General features: G+C 40.0%; 1 protein-coding gene across 4 annotated transcripts in view; it reads right to left on the reverse strand.

The window, feature by feature from the left end:
• myo16 (myosin XVI) overlaps positions 1-19,592 on the reverse strand; it is a 122,294-nt gene that overhangs the window by 13,549 nt on the left and 89,153 nt on the right. For all 4 annotated transcript variants that reach the window (XR_004339874.1, XM_032567383.1, XM_032567382.1 and 1 more), the window contains exons 25-32: positions 17,979-18,175; positions 16,276-16,356; positions 14,841-15,046; positions 7,304-7,406; positions 6,614-6,710; positions 6,256-6,529; positions 3,846-4,228; positions 1,973-3,220 (exon numbers count right to left, since the gene is read on the reverse strand). Coding sequence is in view for 3 of the 4 variants with exons in the window: in XM_032567383.1 (XP_032423274.1) it covers positions 1,973-3,220; positions 3,846-4,228; positions 6,256-6,529; positions 6,614-6,710; positions 7,304-7,406; positions 14,841-15,046; positions 16,276-16,356; positions 17,979-18,175 (2,589 nt within the window). In the remaining variant the exon portion in view is untranslated. The remainder of the gene's footprint in view (positions 1-1,972; positions 3,221-3,845; positions 4,229-6,255; positions 6,530-6,613; positions 6,711-7,303; positions 7,407-14,840; positions 15,047-16,275; positions 16,357-17,978; positions 18,176-19,592) is intronic.

Genomic DNA, 19,592 nt, shown 5'->3' on the forward strand with positions numbered 1-19,592 from the left:
CTGCATGCAGCCCACTGAACTGCCTTGCACAATAGCCCAGAATTTAAACTGATTATTATGCGACACTAAAGGAGACTATGCAAGCTTGCTCATAAGCCAACATGTAAGAAAGCAAATGTGGAAGCCGAAGGGCACGGCAAAGCAGATAGTAACAAATAGGTTTGTGCAAGTCTGCCAACAAAGATGGCTATTGCAACATCTACATAACAATATTGATTTTTCTATGGTAGATGTTAGAGAGCCTGATACTATTCAAAACCTGATCTAACTAATCTACAGGTAAGCTCATGTGGTGGTCTGGCTTTGTGTGTCAGTCAGCAACCCCAGAGGGGACAGTCCACTTCCCGTTCCTGTCTACTCTTTTCGCATATGACTTGTAATACTATGAAAAGAGTAGCTTTTTATCAGAAACTTTTATCATTATGTTATCATAGATTATGTGCACAGAGCCTGTGGCTGTGTGAACTTGCATAGGCACAATGATGTACAGCTAAACACTACCAAAGATCATCTCCAGACACAAGTACCTGGGAATCCAGCTGAACAATATACTGGGCTTGAGATTTGTCTTCAAATCTCTGCCTGCGGTCTTACTGCAAGGAAATGCATGTACTCCCTGTGCATGTGTGAGCTCTCTTCTTCTCTTTATGTGTGTGTGTGCATGGTTGTTAGTCCTGCGATGGACTGGTGACCTGTTCAGAGTTTACCCTGCCTCTCACTCAATGATCGCTAAAGATTGGCACCTACACCTCCACAACCCTGGGTATAGATAATAGATAATGGTAGGCTGAACTAGACTAATCACATGGAGGTGTGAGGTGTTTTATAAGAGGGGTTTATATCTTCTAAGATGGCTGAGATCTTTCAACATCTGCATACCACTATATACCACTGTTCCTATTACTAGATTGTGGTAGAGGGATATTTTCATATGTGGTCTGATCAGCAGACAAGGACGAATGAAATGATAAGGCAAGTTTCACAAGTGAAGCACTAATAGACAGCTCAGCAGGTGTGTGATGTGAAAATGCACTTTAAGCTGAAGTTGATCATTAAAAGCCTAGCACAGTTTGACTCTAACGATGCAAAATATATGTTGGATACCTAAATGACTGACAAAGGTGAGGAAACAATTGTCCATATAATTTTATCTGTGTGTATCCTTTTTTCCATCTGATAAGTTTAAAACTAGATTCTTCAGTTGCGCAATAAATAAATGCTTGTATAAACTTTGATAGTTGATGTGTCAGTGGCACTGCATGTATTCTGACCCATGAGTTAACTTAAGACTCTCCCATATTTCATCAGAAGTGTCGAAATCAGCTGTCATTAACTTAGTTTGGTGACAAAAATTGCATCTGCCTCACCTATCTTGCACAAAGCTCTGTGTGGTGAGTTGTATGATTGGTCAGACGTTTGTGGCCATGTTTTATGCAGAAAAATCAATGTTGATGATTTGTTTTATTTAGTCCACTTCCACTATTCTTTTTTTGTAATTGCAGGCGATATGTATAATTTTAGGGAGTGTTAATGTGATCTGGTGAGGAATCGTGTACATTTGTACAATAAATCACAAAGTAACAACACAGAATGTCAAATGGCTAAAAACTCCTGGATGGAAATTGCAACTTTGTTGTCCGTGAAGGAGTTGGTCTGCAGAAGGGTTTGGTGCTCTCGCCATGATCATTTTGTAAAAGATAATGGAAGATGCAAGAAGGGGTTGGGTAGAGGTGTGATGTATACTGAAGTGAGAGGGGTGTCCATCCTTTGAATGTTCAGCTTAAGATAAAGTATGAGAGAGCCTTAACCCAAGCAACTTCTTTCTTGTTACTGCAAAGCCTTGGGATTATAATTAATAACAAAATCAAAACAAAACTGACAGAAAAATGATTTTTAAGTTATATCTTAAATAATTGAATTCACAAAAAATCTAGCTATTAGTCGTACAACATCGTAAAAAACATAAACAGACCTCCATCTCTCATTTTGCGTCCAGGTGTTGACTTCCTCAGCAAGCTGCGTCCTGAACTGAACAAAGTGTTGAGCTCCTCTAGGGGGCTGGTCAGGGGTCTCCCATTGGCTGGGTTAAACAACAGTGGTGATGATGAGCATGAGTGTGCCCTCCGTGGCTCAGGTCGAGACATCTTCACAGGCGAATAAGGAGGCGGCTTCCCCATTAGGTCCCCACCTGCCCTTTGTGAGGAGATTTTGGGGGACTCAGAGCTCCCAGTGACAGATGCTGCACGAGTCAGAGCCAGGAAGTTGGCCTCAGGTGGGAAGGGGAAGTGTGAGGGTGGTCTGTAGGGAGGAGGTGGTGCGCTTGGGGGAGGAGGAGGTGGTGGAGGAGTGAGCGGAGGTGTAGACTTCTTTTCTGGCATGAGCACTGTAAGACTAGGTGAAGAGTCAGCCCTCTGGCGTGAAAACTGTGGGGACAGTGGGCTATCTGGACCAGTGGCATAGTTCAGGTTCGTCTCAAACACTGGCAGTTTCTTTACCTCCAAAGGGGTGAGGGGTGATTCATCTGAAGCAGGAGAACAGGTAACAGGAGAGGGGGGGAACACCAGGAGAGGGGGACGGTGAGGGAGCAAGTTGGGGAACGGAGCAGGGATATCACAGCTGCCATCTTTGCCAAGCTGAGCTTTGGCAGCAGCACTGTTAGGCAGGCTCTGTGTGTGAGAAACCTCCATAGTACCAGTGGCGCTAGCTGGCATTTGCTTGTTTTCCCCACCCTTTGGAGGAGACAACCCCAATCCAATCAGCCCCAATGTTAGAGCCTGCAGCCTGGCAGCCTTGGTGATTGCAGGAGCAGGATTTCCACCATCTTCAGGTGGGAGATACTTCATCTCCTCATACACAGCTTCTGAGTCCATCAGATCTGGGCTGTCAGGGGGTTCTTGGAGGCTCCGAGTCCGTGGCTGGGACCCCAACATCTCAATGTATACATCCTCTTCATCTTGGCCCTTGTATAGGCTGAGTGCCACCCCTTTTGGAGCATCTAAAGAAGCTGCCCTCTGCATCAGGCCTCCGAATCCTCCAAACCCCCCACCACGAGAAAGCAGGGCCATCTTTACATCAGCAGGGCGCAGCTGGTGGAGCTGGGGTGCCACGGCGTTAATCTCCTCATATGAGCCTGTCAGCTTAGTGTTAGGGCTGCGCTTAGGTTTGGGTGGAGGTACCTTTCTCATGGTTGTGTAGTCATCACTGTGAGGACGGGGCTTGGCTGAGGAAATGACATAAGAAGGGATTTCACCACAAAGCAGGTTTCAGCAATGTGTACGACCACAAAAACAAACAAAAAACAACAACACCACATGCACCCTACCTTAGCTTGTGGATTTTGGTAACCTATTTAAATATATGAATATTTATAAATTTGATAAAATGTGTAAAGGATATTCAAGCAACATAGAATATAAATAGCAGTGACAGAATTGTCATTCATTCCACTTCTAATGTCTGAAGTCAGGTAGAAACATCAGGTGCAGATGATGAGAATATTGTTACTCAGTATTTTGAAGGAGTTTTGCTGAGGTTATAAAACAGCTCAGTGAAAGCTCTAAAATGTCATCAAAGAACTAAAGAGTCACAGATTGCTGACCTGACCAAACGGAACAAAAAGACTGTGAATGATTAAGCTTAAATGTAATAATAGTAAAATGTAAAGGAATGCAATTATTAGCAGTATTGTTAAACATGTGCTTGACAAGTATAGTAACAGCAGCAGTCTTGCGCTCTATAGTCAAAATGAATAGGCAGCATTCCTTGGCAGAAAAACACAATGCACATTTAATTAGCTTCTTACACATTTGAGTGTTTTTACCTCAGAAACAACTCAGTTTACATACCTGCTGGGTCACTGGGGGATAGCTGGGATTTTGGGGGACTTTCAGCCGGTGAACTAGACCCCTCTGGAGTGCAGCTTTCTTTGGGAGCCATTGTCAATCCTGAGCTTACAGCTTCATAAGATGCACTCAGGCGGGTGTTGGGGTCCCTCTTTGGTTTTGGAGGAGGTTGCTTGCGAGGAGAAGAGAGACTCCCATTCCCTGCTCCGTCCTCATTGTTCTGAGCTGCTTGCTGCAAGGCTGGTCTGACTGGTGGACTTGCAGAGAAGTGGACCATGTTATCCACAGCAAGGGGAATGGGCACTGAACTAGAACGAAAGTGCCGAATAATTCTGCTTCCCCCATTGACATGCCCCTCGTGGACTTTTCCGCTCTTCTCCACCATCCTTTAAAGCAAAATGAATAAAACAGAAAGAATGTGACAGGGTGAAATACTGAGCCAAAGGAGAAAAATTAAATTTTTGCTCTGTTTAAGATTGTCTTTCAATGTTATCCTAAAATCACTTTTTTCATTAAGACGGGGAAAAAAATCCCTCTCCATGACACAAAAGTGTTTTATGATTTAATAAATAATTATATTAAGATATTTAGGATGCTGAAACCACAAGCCTGAAAATTAAAAACTGAACAAAAGGGGCAGTTTGAATGACAACAGTCAGAGATTAGGATTTAAATATAATCTCCTTGCTGTAATTGGATAACATCTATCTTGATATTTCCTCTGCTAATCTGGGTTAGCCATCTGTTACTTTTGCAAATGCATGCAGGGGGTAACATAGCATGTGTGAGGAGAGGCTCAGACAGGGCATTTTATGAAGCCAGAAGAGAAACTAGGCAACTGCAAATGTGACTCGTCTGACAGTACACCACATGATAACATTTTGCTTGTTAGTAGCCCCTCTCTGCTCCTGTCGAGGCAGCAGATGTTATGAGTATAAAGACAGAGAAAACATACAGAAATCAGGAGAGAGTTTCTCTGACAATGGGTGCTGAGGTGCAATCTGCAACTTTTTTTGTTTTAGCTTAATTTACTCTAAAAGTTTTAAAAGGCCTCTAGTACCATACCTTGCAAAAGTACTAAAACCACTGGAGCTTGTCCACATTTTTTCACACAAACTTCAAAATGGTGTTGGTCTGTTACATAATATTCTAATAAAATACGTTAGCCATTTATAGCCTCCAAATTTCATCAAACTGGAGACTTTGTTGTATAAGGAATGGGTGATCTAAAGTTATCAAAATAGTGAATTTTTGAGCATGTTGGGTGTGGCAAAACTTCAAAATTTGACCTCTTGCTTTGAAACATGAAAATCTAAAACTCAGACACCAAACCTTGAAGAACTGATCCACATTTGGTCCACTATAATACTCAATGGTCAAATCATGTCAACACTTAAAAATCACAATTCACTTCCAGCTCTCACTTCCTGGAAACAGGAAGTGTAATATTTGACTTTGTAATGTCCACATTTGATTCCCATAACATGATCAACATGACAGAGTGCCCAGTGGCACAAGACATGTTGGTGTAACTTGGTTTCCAGCACTGACAGTTGCTGAGTACGCTACACTCTACAAAGGGTGTAGCATACTCAGACATTATGCCTTGACCATACTTTTGGCTCTACTTTCCACGTCATATGATCTGCACCAAATTTAATATCACGGATATTAATCCAACCCCCGAAAGATATTTAGTGACAAATTTAGTGGGTGAGGTCAAGTGAACGGTTTAGAATCAACAAAGAGATCAACCCCAAACTATGCTTTTAATGAGAATGGCAAACCTACAAAAAAAAAATCTCCTGGAGCCATGGTCAAACCCTACAAGAAGTCAATTATTTTCAATCAAACTTTTCTCTCCATCATTGTCTTTACCAGAATCGTTTGGAGTTTTTGTTTGGTCAGAATGAGGTAGGTTTAGACTGGAGTAAAGTTCCATTGATGCAACACTATACAATCTGATAACACAGATCATTATCTGATCATCTATCACAAAGCTTACAAGTAAAGGTCTTGAGCTCAGACATATCCAATGACATCATTAATCACAAAACACCTGTCACACACACACGAACACCATGCATTTCATTAAACACGCAAGTATGTTTAGAGAGGCAAACGATTTCCTCTTATGGTCTTTTACATGAGTGACCCTGTAAATTGTTTCCAAATTGACAACAAATTATTAGATCATCACAATTAGAACAATGAATTAACTTGTGGTTATTATCAGAGGCAGTAAATTGGTAGAAATTTGATTTTGATTGATTGTGTTTATGTATTCTAAATAAAAAATCAGGCTGATCATATTGGAAAAATCTCATACAAGAGGGGTTGCTTATGAAACTGACAGCATTGTAAAACAATAATTTATGATCTATTTATGAGCAACTTGTAGAAGCTAATTTACCTCCTAATTGGCTGATCCTCCTCTTTGCCCACTGGCTCGGGCCTCTCACCAAGCGGTGGGCTGCTACTGAGGGTGTTGAATTGACCATTACCATGGCAGCGCAGACGGTCGCTCTCCCGTGCGATGTCAGATGCATTTTGGATTACCAGCTGGTCATAGGTCCGTAGCCCAATGTCTTCGGCTCCCTGCAGGAAACGCTGCACGCTACTCTCCTCTTTGTGCTGCAGCGACAGCCTGTGACTGACCCGTTGCCTGGCCAGCCAGCCGCGGATCACTGAGAAACAAGAAGGAGATGAGGAAGGTTTCAGAAACCGACAGAAAGCACATAAGAGTTTGTTTGGTAATGGTTATGCGTTACCTTTCTGACAGGTGATGATCCTTTTGTGAAGCTGGTAGCAACGGTCATTGAGCTGATCAGCCTGCCAGTATCTCAGAAACACCTTACTACTGCCCATCTACACACACAGATACACAATACGAGTTATTCCTCATTACACAAACCCTGTCTGGCTGTTTTCTGCTGACATCTCAGAAGGGTGTGTGAGTTTAGAGATGAGAGTGCAGTGATGAAGCAATAATTTATGATAATTAGTGGGAGTGGAGTATATTCACTTCCAGGATTCAGGGGTCATTTCGGGGGGCAACACAGGTCGCGCTATAGAAAGTGCATGAAACTGATCACTGATGACTAATGCAACACCAGCTTTATGCAGAATTAGTGTGTATGTGTGTGTTAAACTGGGCTGCATTAGAAGTGTGTGTAGGATGGTGTGGGTGGGTGTGAATGCCTGCATGTGACCTATGGGGTCACTTATTCAGACACAACAGCAGTGTAGCAGACAGGACAGAGAGAGGGGTAGGGGTTTATATTGGTGTGCATGTGTGTGTGAGCAGCATTATGATGAGGTCGGACAGCTGGAACCAGCCGTCTAGATTCCATGGGATCTTTCAAACACAGGGTCAGGGATTAAGTCAAATCTTTTGTTACTGATGGAGACAAAAAAAAAGAAAAAGAAGAGGAAGCAGCAAAGCGTGCACACAAACACACCTGCCATCCTTGGAGTTTGGACTGCTGCAGAACAAAACGGCATTTCTCCTCAGCTGACAATTTCTTCTTGTCTCCCAAAGTTGGGACTATAAGGTCTTTATATCTGAAAACAGCAACCAAAATAACATGAAACATTAGACCTGCACAAATAAACATGCAGTGTTGAAAAATTTCTATGGCATGGTCTTTCTTGGAATAATGGATTCAAAGGTCATTGGGGTTACACGGTGGACCAGCCAATGAGCATCTGTTCCTGTTGCTGTCGTCCTTGGTTACGCTTGCTATGAATGATCAACTGGATTGTGTCAGCAGCTTGGTTTCTACCAAGATAATGCAGGTGAAGGAGATTGTAAACTATTTAGTGTTTTATATGCCTAAGCTGATTGCATACACACAGATAAAAGAGTAGCTGGAATATCAGCAAAAACATGATGCTGAATCGAGTTTGTTGTAATTTTTTTATCCATTCTGACATGTTCAAGCCATCTACAGCCAGTTAGCAGACAAATGGCACATAAATCTGTCAGTGTTTTATACAGACAACCATTTTTATTGCCATGATGTAAAGTTCACTTCTAGTATGTATGTAAATTATTATCACCACAATGAAAATAATTATCATGCACATCACTGTTTTAAACGAAGACAATCCCACTGCAGACATACATAAATTATAAAGGCTTGAAAGAAGATGCTTTCATCTGCCACTATAGTAAAATATGTTACTACTTTATTTAATTGCAACAGTTTTTCTGTAATCAATGATCTGTATTATTAATTCTTTGCATAAGAAATCATTGATATCAGGACTACTAAACTTCTCAGAGAAATCAACCATTGGTAATTTTTATTCTTAGTTAAAAAAAACCCCAGATTGTTTCTTAAACAAAACAGATTATGTGCTCATAAGAAATTTTACAATTTCATTTTTATATTGTTTTTGCAAATCTTTTCGCAAAAACAAGCAAAGTCCAGTACACGAGGAACCAAATGTCAAAACACAATAAAAAGAAATCGTATACATCTTTTTCTGTTTGTAGTCTTCCAAGTTAGTTTTCAATGGTAATCTTAATATACTTTGTTATGACCCGTCTAGGGGTGGCCAGAACACAACATGAAGGATCCATCCTCTTCAGATGTTATAATTAATTAAATTAATTAACTTTACAACGCCAGTCGTATCAACGTACACGCTAATTAGCTTTCAGTTAGAATCCAAACATATAAGTCCAAGCCTTAACAATAGAGAGGAAAGCTGCATGAAAAAAAACCCATTAAAAAAACATTCATTTAAGTGTATTTTCTACCCATTATTTTACTCTGATGCAAACTGGACCAAGCCAGAAGCCTGGAATCAGTTTATCTACTTGAGGTCACTATTAAATGAGTGGGAAGGGGTTTGTGGGTCCCTCAATGCACCAGCGGACCATTTAGGGATTTGTAGTGCTAGTGGTGAGTGCAGTGACTACTATTGGGACAGCTCTAGTAGACATTTGAAATTGTCTTGTGGGCCAAGTATAATCACATATTAGGCCTGCAGGCCTGAGTTTGACACCTGTCGTCAAGGTAAAACACTGCAACTAATTGTCTTCACTAATTAGTAAACAGAATCCACCTGTGCATAAGATAATCTCTCTATAAATCCAGCTCTTCTCTGAATATCTGGTAGAGGGCATAGGTGAATAAACCACATTATAAAGTGCAAGCGACAAAGAAGACAGGACAAGTATAGTTGTAGAGGGATTTTAAATCAGGGTTAAGTTACAAAACAATACTCGAAGTTTTGAAGCTTTGTGATATTCCATTCCCATCTGAAAAGAGTGACAGTAGGAACACAGTTGTTGCAGTCAATCTGAACCTATGGGCTGGAAAAGAAAAACATCATTCACAAAAGCATCAGAGGTGAAAATAAATCTCTATGAGCTTCAGAGATCCACTGCTCAGGTGGTAGAAGTAAAACAAGCGTTAGTTGTCTCATTGAAAAATCAAAGAATGACTGAAAAAAGTTATCAGGAATCTCAGTTCCATTTGGTACAATCCATGCAGAAAACACAGCAACAAAAGAGACAAAAATGTAACTATATGGCTCACATGCAAAATGCTTTATGTGGTCAAATGCAATGACGACAGAGTCATTATGTGGGGGAGGCTTTTCTTCAGCAGCAACAGAGATGCTCGTCTGAGTTGATGGGAAGTTGTGTGGACCTAAATGAAAAGAAAACCTTGGTCGAGGGTGGAAATGACTCGAGATTGCAGGGGAGGTTCGCCTTACACTAGGAAAACAACTCAAAACACAAAGTCAGCAATAGAAAGAAGTTGTTTACATAAAAGTTCATTAAAATACATGTAGATATGGGTTGGACATGACAAAATGTTAGAGTTCAAAGGTAAGGAATTCTTTTGTGAGGCACTGTATGTCACCTACCTTTAGCTGTATCAGCCACATTAAAACCGTAGATCATTTTGCATGATCTTTGATTACTAAAATTATCTTGGGGCTTGGGGAAGATTAATAAAAGAATGTCATATTTTAACCTCAGGTACTTTAATTAAATCTTGTCAGTAAATGGTTTGAATATTACCCTGGGAGTGTGGAGCAGGAAAAAGCTGATGACACCGCACGTGCGAAGTAAACATCACAAGCAGATGGTTGGAAACATAAACCACTTGGTGCTGTCAATACTGGGTAAGTGAGTTCACGTGAATAAGGGATGTGTTTGATTTAGAGAAGTGGGGTCTGACTGAACTCACCATAACCCTTCCGTCTTTGTGGTAATATTGGTCCAACAGACAGCTCACGCTGCCCCAAAGGGCCCATAAAACACAAAGGAACTCTGTAAACCCGTGACCCGTCTTATGAGGATATGAAAACTATTGATGCTCCCTGTTTTTTACAAGTCCCAGGGGAGCCTCATATGGAGTCAAACTGAAATGAGCCTGACATACAAGATAAGGATTATATGCTGTCATTGTGGTTAGGTCTTGTCTATAACTGAACCAATGATGCGACAGCAGTGAACCTGTACTTCAAACTCTGAAACTGATCTTGACAAACTCTGACCTGCAGCTCTTTTATGAGTCCATAAGTGTCATTTAGTCATGAATATGTAGGCACAATGAGCAAACTGAATTATGTATATTCATCTGCTGGTAATTTATTGCCCATTAATAATTAATAATGAGAACCTACATGGAAAAACAGACATAAAAATGTGACCGACAAGCTCGTAAACTATGTTTGTGACTTGTTCTTTGCTCATGCGTCTTTCTCATTAACTTCTTATATGTAGGGATAATTTGCTTACTAGATAAAGAGGGTTGAGATTTAAAAGGAACAGGGTTTATAGAAAAACTATATCTGAAAGAAAATAAACCTGGACACAAAACACACACTATACCATAAACAACAAATAAAAGTAGCAGTAAAATAGATTTTTCCCTAAATCACTCTGGTTACCAAGACACTAACGTGTTTTGCTTTAGGCAGCCACTGTAACGTAGAAAAGAGTCATAGGTGGCTCTATTGTGTAAGTGGATTTGTTTACACCCAATGCTCCATTTGTCTACAAGATCATAAAGCAACATTGAAGATTAATTGCAGAGCAATTGCCTGTCATTTTTACTATTGGAAATGCCACAGGCATGTGAAAAATCAAAAGACAAATAAGTAAAGTGCAAACAGAATTTAACCTTAAATGTGAAATATGTTTTTGAACAGATTATCACAACAGAGCTAAAGAGCACCAGAGCACTTCTGCATAACAGCAAACCACTTTCTTGGTCTATGTGGAGAAAGAAAGATATGGCATATTTTTCTGGAATTACCAGCTTCTTTGAGTAATAGAAACTTCAAGTAAGATTATCTTAATGTATAAGCAGTACAACTTTAAAAAGAAATTACATACATGTGTAAATAGTTTAAAAAAAAATCAATATTTTTGCATAAAATACATAAAAAAGTAGTTAAAATTAGCCAGTGTTATATTTATAGATTGAAACTATGTTTGTGTCTCCACCTTCAGAGTTTCAGCCTTGTAAAGGAACAAATACCATTGGTATTTCCCTCATCGCAACACTGTGAAAGGATGTAGATAACCTTATAAATGCTCTGAAACCCAATCTTTTTTTTTTGAGTCACGTTGTAAGCTATTTTATAATGGTATTTAAAACCCTTTGAGCCATCCCTTGCACCTTTTCTGCTTCCTGTCATGTCCCTTTCTTTATAGCTGAATATGAAAACAGGTCTTTGCTTCGAAACTGCAGTCTGAAAAACTGACCATTTCTTTCACACAACTAGCCTCTGTGCAATTTGGAGGGATTTTCCATGGCTGGCAGGAGCTTATTTTGATGTCTCTGTATGCAAAGGGTTTGAGAGCAGACTGCTCATATCAGCTGCAATATTCTTTGAGAAGCAGGGAGAGCAATGGTTGAATGTAATGCTCATAGCAGCTGCAGCACCAAAGGCATTACAGCAAATTATTTGGCGAGCTTCCAGCCCAGGATGGATGTCATGAGGTTGTCATGGCCTTATGTAGCCTTGGCATAAGGCCAGTGTGAATGGTCCTTGTTCAAATTCTCTGATGACCAAGACACAGTGGTGCCTGACAGCCATAGATAAGCCACCACTGTCACTACTAGGCTTCTCTGTGGCTCCTGCCAGCCCACCACCGTAATGAACAATCTGACCATGAAAGGTTCAACACGCTCAAAACAGCAGTGCAACTTTGATGCTCAAATATGCACAGTAGGAACTGGGTTGCATTTTCTAGGCATCCAAAGCCACTTCCCCAAGAACATGTAAAGAGTAAAGACCACCATGTTTTATCTTGTTATTTAGTTTGGGGCATTGTGAAAGGTATTTAAAATGACTAAGGTATTTGTGAGTTGGTAACGTATTTGCTCCCAAAGTTATGCTAAGTTATGCACTTCTGTTCTCCTGAGTTTTAACAACACTGCTAGTTTTTCCTCTCTTCATTCAGAATTCATTGCCTCATTAAGGTTTGCCTTAGGCCCCATTTGGAAATAATTTGCATAGTAAATAAGGGTGAAAAGTAACTTTTGTGTATTTTGAATATTAAAGGGGGTGTTTTATGTATTTTCCAGGCACATAAGTGTCATTTTATACCACAATCAAGTTACTATGTTACCTTCAATTGTTATGAAAATGCTGTACATCAAATGTAATACTTTGAAATTCGGTCTCTGTCTCTTTAAGAAGCTCCTTCTCTTTACAACACTCCGCAAGTCATGACATTATCCCTTTAACATCATTCTTGAGAGCATTGCACTGAGAAATAGTTACTATGATAAGCTCAGCAGATGTATAGTTTCACCAGGTGTTTGCTAACTGCTGCTGCTGCTAGTCTGGAGGAGCTGAGTGGGGAAGTGGTGAGTTGGAAGCTCAGCTTGGATACTCCAAGCTGCGTGGGAAAGGCAATGCTCGGTGAGAGCAAGCGCTTAGGCACCCTGCCAAAGGAGGATAAAGGATTTCTCAAACATAAAAGAAAGAATCAAAGTCACACTCCAGGTATGTTTTTGATGAAGGAACAATAAAAAAAGCATGATGTAAAGTTCAAAATATCTATTTTATATATTACTCCCACTTTAAACTTTATTGGTTCTCTTAAAAACCAGCAGTCTTAGCCTTCATTCTTATAATCTAATACTAGTGATGAAGTTTGGATGCTCAATTAGACATTGGTAGGGCAGCAAGTTTGTGTGCGTGTGCATGGTGATGTGATATTGGATATGGAAAGTTTTGGGGAGAGGATATGGGGGTCATGCGACCAGCTTTGTCATCCTTTATTATCTAGCAGGAATGTTCCTCCTAATCCCTTTATCTCCAAAATGAGAGACAGAAAGACAAGAAAATTAAAGAAGTTAAGAAATTGGGTAACAAAAAAGAAAGTGCTAATATAGAATCCTGCTTTAATAAAAAAAAAAAAAAACAGTAAAAGGAATATACAAGAAAAGATAAAAATGAAAGACAGATGGTATATTTTCAGCTGATTTTGAACAAAACAGATGAAAACCAGAGAACATAAAAGGATAGAAAATGAATTTGTTGTATTATATGAGATCTTTCTTTTTCTTCTGGGTAGGAAGAACAAAACAAAAGTATAAAAAAGGAGCTGATGGGGAGTCACAATACCAGGAACTTAAAGACAGGACAAAGTGACCTTACAGACAACCGGCTGCTTTAATACTCAAGTGTCAGGCTGACTTGGGAAAAATGTTTCAGTGACTTTCATCAGCAAGAGTGGTCTCCCATAATAGCCAAAAAGAGACATTCAGAGTCAAACTGCACCTTAAATAAAAGGGTTGCTCTGACTTTTTATTGTGGCTGTTCACATGTGAACATGTGGTCTGAATTCAAGTGTGGAGGAAGCAAACGCTGCTACAATTTCATTTTGCTGGACCTGTCACACTAAACATGACCGAGACCAAAGTGACCCGACATTTTCATTTTCAAATAAATGAAAAGCTCTTTAAAGAAAAGTTGTAGGGCAGTGTGCTTTGAGGATGCATCGCAAATCATAACACTAGTGGACTGCATTTGGGCACCTTTGCGAAGTAGTGCAGAGCTGGTCAGCAAAAATGAAATGTTACATGATGACAGAAAGACACAACAGGAAACCTACCAAGACATGGCCATCCATCTAAACCAATTGTCTTAAACTCCAGTCATTAAGGACCAGATGTGTCCCCTGTCCTACACACTTGAATTGGCTAACCCAGTGGAGTCCAATGTCGGTCCTCGAGAGCCGGCATCCTGCATGTTTTAGTTCTCTCCTGTGGTAATAACAACCTCCTCAGCATGTCAATGTTCTTCTTAGGCCTTCTAATGAGCCATCATTGGATCCAGGTGCGTTAAACCAGGGAGAAGACTAAAACATGCAGGATGCCGGCCCTCGAGGACCGACTTTGGGCACTACTGGGCTAAACTGTCTTACTAGCATGCATCGAGCTCTACAGAGCTCTGCATATGAGCTAATATTGGAGCCAGGTGTGCAGAAGCAGACACCTAAAAGTTGCAGGGCACGGGCCCTTAAATTAACAGACTGGTCAAGGAGAGTGGGTCACAATTTAGTAGAAGATGAAGGGAACTCAATACATGACAATTATGGAAGAAAACATTTAAAAGGCTGCAAAAAACAATAGGCACATTGGCAGGACAACAAGTCTATCCAGTCAACATTAACTAAATTAATGTTTAAGAATGACTAACTTAAAATGTAGACCCAAAGTGGCAAGACTTGAAAATTACAGTTCAAACATGCTTTCCATACTTCCCTGCTGCTCTATTTGTGGCAAATGTTTTCTTTACAAAATGTTCACTCAGGGCAGCTAAACTAAAATCTATTACACCTTTTAGAATTTTATTTTCCAAAAATGCAGAAAATATGGTTTCTTTTCTTTCCACTTTGTGTGGGTCTATCACTGAACATCATAATAAAACATGTTGTAGTTTGTGGTTGTAACATCACAAAATGTGAAAAAGTAAAAAAAAAATTTTTTGAAGCATTCCAGCACTGACCTGCTGAGGAACGTTGAGAAGGACAGGCGGACAGGGTATCCATAACGTATCATGCGCACCATGTCAAGCACTCCGATGTACTGCAGTTGGGTAGAGACGTGGAAGCTATCAAAGCTGGCTGGCTGACCGTTAGAGTTGGGGCGCACACACTCTACAAAGTGGGGAGTGCAAGTCTGCAGTTTACTCATAATCTCTGACAGTGAGTTCTGAAAAAGGAAAGGAGAAGAAGTTGATTTAACACAAAATTTCATATAATGGGACTAAGGATTCTCTGATCTCTGTGGGTACTCTGGCTTCCTCCCATAGTCCAAAACATGATTGTTAAGTTAATTGGTCTCTCTAAATTCTCCTTGGGTATGTGTGTGTGTGTGGGTGTGTGTGCATGGTTGTTTGTCCTGTCTGTCTGTCTCTGTGCTGCTCTGTGACAGACTGGCGACCTGTCCAGGGTGTACCCCGTCTCTCGCCTGAAATGTCTCGCTAGAGATAGGCACCAGCACCCCTCCCGACCCCACTCGGGACAAAGGTGTAAGAAAATGGATGGGTGGATTCTCTGATGTGCTTTGATTAATTTGTATTGAGCAACACCACATTGTGGCAGAGACAACATTGTCTGATTTTTGCGTGCACATCTTGCCTCTGAAGGAAGCAAAAGAACAAAGCAACAACAATAACTCCCTGTTCCTTCCAAAGGTGAGAAAAGGGAGCTTTTTTTCAAATCCTCTACTTCAAGATGATGCATCTAAGATCACATGCATATGTGTGCAAACACTTTGCTACACCTCAAACTGACATCACCCAGATACTTCAGGTACAATACCCAGCACCTCACCCCTCATTTTTAAAAGCCACATTGCTCCTCAGAAACACACGCACACGTAGAAACACATTCCCACAGAACACAGTGGCTGTTGTTCATTGTTCATTCATTCATGCAGAGGGCTTCATGTTTGGCTTGGTACAGCATCATTTTTCAGCCCACTCTCTCCTTCCCTGCCATTCCCGGAGGGGACTCGTCGACCGCAGGTCCACAACTGTGATTGTGCAACACAGTGGTTTCATTCAGACCAAAGGCACTGCTTCTCTGAGCCACGTCTCAGCCTCCTTGCGTCACCAGCACAGACAGAGCTGCTTGCTGCAAACTGAATATTGTTGTTGCTTTACAAAAAAGTTATGAGCACCCTACACTTAGGGCTGCATTGTTGCAAAGGTTGGAAGGACTATTGTGACGAATGCACTGACGTGAGATAATCTCTGAATTAAATCTCAGTTTGGTAACAAACAACAGGCTTGTAATGATTAAAAATTTGATCCAGATGCTTGCTGCTAACTGGAAATACATTTGGTGAAATGAACTATCTAAACATCCTACATGTTTGAGGAAGGTGCAGGTAGCAGATTTAAGTTGTTATCATAAAGAAACAGGAGTTTCTCGTACCCTCAGCTGGACAGCCGCTGTGACTGGCCCACAACGCTCAAGTCGTTGGAGGAAAGAACTTGAACCTTTTTTCTTCAGGATCTGTAGGTAGAATGAAATAAGAAAAATTGTACATCTGAAAGAGTTAAGCCTCAAGAGGAGACAGAAGATCACACAAGGGTTTCAGCAAACATTAAAATACTTTCCCAGTTTATTGTTTGATCTAAAGAAAACAGTTTATCAAGCTATTAAAGGCATTTGTTCCTAGATTAAATTGACTCCGTACTTGCTTTTGAAAACATCTGTGGCCAGATGTTTTCAAATATCCATCATAGCCATGAATGTCATATTTATTTTTGGCATCTGGATGATGAATTTGAATTATTGTTTTCTTTTCAGCTTGAAATAAATGTACAACACAAACCATCGAATTCAGAAAACAAGTGCTAGATGCACAAATTTAAAGTTTTTGTGGATTTTCTCCAAACTACATGGAGAGTCAAAATTAGTCATCTATGCACTGAAGTTATGTACTCATTAATGTTTGTATCTTAGACTCAGTTGGCTGTTTTACCAGCTTATCAATCTCAAACCATCACCAAAACCCATTTTGGAAAAGAAAAAAATTGCTAATTTTAATTATACTTATGGAATGCCTTTTGTAAACAAATTTTTAATATTAAGATCTATGCCGAGAAATAAACCAATTTAAATTTACCCCACTAATTCTCCCAAGAAAAATTATTGAATATTCAACAAGAAGCTTCACAATGTATACAAAAGGGTGTTGTACTATGCAACTTACTAAAGAAACTTTTAACTAAATATTCATGAGTATGAATGGATATGCCTGAGACTCTGTGATCATGTACATATTAGCAAAAAGTCATAATAAATGCACATTTTTACATCAAGTTTATGTTTTTGAGAAGTTATTGTAGTGCTGTACAGTTATTGCCCCCCGTGGAAGTTCAAAACTCGTTATTAACCATGTGTGTTTGTTCATATCTGCGATGAACTATATTGTTGTATATTGGTATTATACACATTAGCACAGAAACATTTAAGGCTGCTAGGATAGGTTGGGGGTCTTATAAAATGGGTCTTATATAACCATTTGATCTAGATAGATAATAAGCCACAGAGGCAGCAGACAGGACTCTTGGAGGTTACACAAACTGACAGCCTTTTCACTCCCCTTAATGTGCACAACTGCTCTGTTTCCAAAGATACTAGCACCCATAAATATAGCACCAAGAAAAAAATATTTAGCTGTTTAAAACAGATATTTATTTTATGTCTTTGTTTAATGTCTTGAAAGGTCTACAGACGCCTAAACCTATACTTTATCTCTGTATGAATTCTTGGGAAAGGGTTTTATCTCATGAATGCCTGTGGACATACACGCACACCCCCCCACACGCCCGCACACACACGCCTGCACACGCCAAATCCAATTCCCAGAGGTTTATATTTAGACATGGGGTGGGAACCAGCTTAAATTAGACAAGATTCTTACCAAAAATACTGTCCCTGTTTTTTCCATTGATTATCAGTTGCTTGCTGGATAAAAAAAGCTGCTGCCTGTTTGATGTGAAATACTGCCCCTGTTAACACATTCTTGACTGAAACCTGCCGCCATAAAATCTGAAGGATGCTTTAGTATGTGTTGAAGTTGGAATGAGGTACTGCAGCCTGCTGCTAAAAACTATGAACAACATTACCTTGGTAAGATCATGATACCTCCGAGGCTGCTGGGGGATACAAGTGGCATTGACAGAGGAGGTTGATGGCATCCTCTGGAGCATCAAGGCCACTTTAGTCCCTCTCAGGCCAATGCGACCCTGGGCAGCTGGCACCAGAGAACCAGTCTGAGTCAGCTTGGACTGGAAGAGATGCTGCAGTAACACGCTCTCACTGGCTGCAGAGCACAAAGCAATATACAGAAAAAATCAGTGCAGAATAAGCAACAGCATTGGTTGAGGAAGGAGGTGGGGAAGAACAAGAAGTGGGGAGGGGTGAAAAAAAACATATGAAAGGATTTAACAACGGAAAAAAAGAGGGACAAAAGGTGGAGTAATAGTAAAGTTCGTATGTAAACAATCTGTAAGACGACAAAGTGGGTGGAGTGTGTCATTCTGCAACACATGGAGGGGTGTACAACAATGAGCTCATTTAGAGAGCCAAACAACATGTGTGCGAATGTAGGAGGATGGGGCTCTCATCTGAAAGGCTCAGAGAAAAAAGACGGAAAAAAGAAAGAGGCAGAGTGGTGAATTATTGCATGTACCACCAGAACCACCTCACTAAGGTAGAAAGAAAGTACTTCCTTTTAAATGTGTAGTATTTTACATTCATTATACATATGTAAGTTTTGATTAGGGTCTAGTTTAATGCAATTTTTTATAAGCATCTGTCGTTTTGTTATGATAAATACCAACATGGTGAAATTGGGTATTTGGTTGGTAACACATTTAAAAAATTACATAAGCATGTATATGCTTAATATGCTAAAACTGAGCATGGTTGTATTTTCCTATTACTATGCATAAAGAAATCAGTCAATCAATCAAATGTTATTTACACAGCAATTTTTGAGGTCAAAGTTATTCATACCCCTACAGATTTAGATTGGATGGCTTAATCTTTTATTTTTTCTGAGTTTAAGGGACAAAAAGCAGGTTTCCCAACCTCAATATGTTGAAAATCATTACCAAAGAAAATGAGAATATTTAGAAGAGAAATTTTTGGGGCAGGTCAGTGCATAGCCTGGTAGGGCTTTAAAGCTAAGCAGCAGGATTTTACATGTCATTCTAAACTGTACAGGCAGCTAGTGTATGAAAGCCAAGTTAGGAAAAATGTAATCTGTCCTTGCTGAACAACAGTCAGTACTCTGGCAGAAGTGTTTTGAACAATCTACAAGGTATTTACTGAGATGACTGGATACCCTCATGATGTCTAATTACAATAATCTAGTCTAAAGGTGAAGGCAGATGCATAGAGCAGTTTCTTAGAATACCTCAAAGAGAGAATTGTTTCTATTTCTGAACTATTATATAGGTAACAGTGAGCTACTCTGGGGACTTAGTTGAGAGGAAAACTGAAAGGCAGATCCAGCTCAAGAAAGGTTTTCAGAAAATGAATTGGAAGCTAATGTAATGGTACACAAAGCAATCACCCAAGACAGAGAATTTCTAATATTCTAGAGTCTTTTATTAAAAATTATATCTGGCTTAAATGTAAAAGAATTACAGATTGGCCAACTCTTTCACATTCCTGATGATAATTGCATGGAAAAGGCATAGCTTGAAAACCAAAGTGGTCCTCGCCCAGAGACT

Source organism: Xiphophorus hellerii, chromosome 7, assembly GCF_003331165.1.
Source record: "Xiphophorus hellerii strain 12219 chromosome 7, Xiphophorus_hellerii-4.1, whole genome shotgun sequence".
NCBI classification, from domain to species: Eukaryota; Metazoa; Chordata; class Actinopteri; order Cyprinodontiformes; family Poeciliidae; genus Xiphophorus; species Xiphophorus hellerii.